This window comes from Eimeria mitis, genomic scaffold, assembly GCF_000499745.2.
Source record: "Eimeria mitis Houghton genomic scaffold, Emh_scaff1742, whole genome shotgun sequence".
In the NCBI taxonomy this organism is placed as follows: domain Eukaryota; phylum Apicomplexa; class Conoidasida; order Eucoccidiorida; family Eimeriidae; genus Eimeria; species Eimeria mitis.
Window position 1 is genome coordinate 6,392 of NW_013570059.1, and position 633 is coordinate 7,024.

Here is a 633-nt window from a genome sequence, read left to right on the forward strand (position 1 = left end):
TCCCACAGGTGCTGCAGCAGCAGCAGCAGCTGCTGCTGCTGCATTGATAGTCAAAACGAAGCAAAATACGCGGGCGGAGTCGCGGGCAGACTCTGAAGAGCCTCGTTGCTGCTGCTGCTGCTGTTGGAAGGTAGAGAAGAAAGGAGAGGGTTGTGCTGCTGCTGCTGCTGTTGCTGCTGCTGCTGCTGCTGCTGCTGGTGCTGCTGCTGCAACCTCCTGAGTAAAGGGAGAAACGCAGCGGGTCTTTCCATCGATGACCGTCAGGGAGACGCGCATAAAGTCAGCAACGCCAAGCAGCAGCTTCAGCTCGCCTGCTGCTGCTGCTGCTGCTGCTGCTGCTGATGGTGATGCAGCAAAACCCGGGTGGCCGTGCCAGCCCCAGCTGCTGCTGCTGCTGCTGCTGCTGCTGCTGCTTGGGAGCTGCGCTATAAACACAATGCGACGCAGCAGCAGCTTGAGGATATCTGCTGCTGGCATGTGGGGGTCTAAGATAAAGCTTTTGCTGCACACCCGGAGGCGGCCTTCAACCTGCTGCTGCTGCTGCTGCTGCTGCTGCAGCAGCAGCTGCTGCTGGTGAGGGTAATACTGCTGGTGTGTCTGTAGGCCTACAAGCGCAGCCAGCGTGGGGTGTAT

At 59.4% G+C, this 633-nt stretch overlaps 1 protein-coding gene across 1 annotated transcript in view; it reads right to left on the reverse strand.

Moving 5' to 3' along the window:
• Positions 1-633, reverse strand: part of EMH_0042720 (uncharacterized protein) — a gene marked incomplete at both ends in the record, with an annotated part of 3,135 nt that overhangs the window by 1,494 nt on the left and 1,008 nt on the right. Inside the window, one exon of the mRNA XM_013495769.1 lies at positions 7-605. Coding sequence (XP_013351223.1) covers positions 7-605 — 599 coding nt within the window. The remainder of the gene's footprint in view (positions 1-6; positions 606-633) is intronic.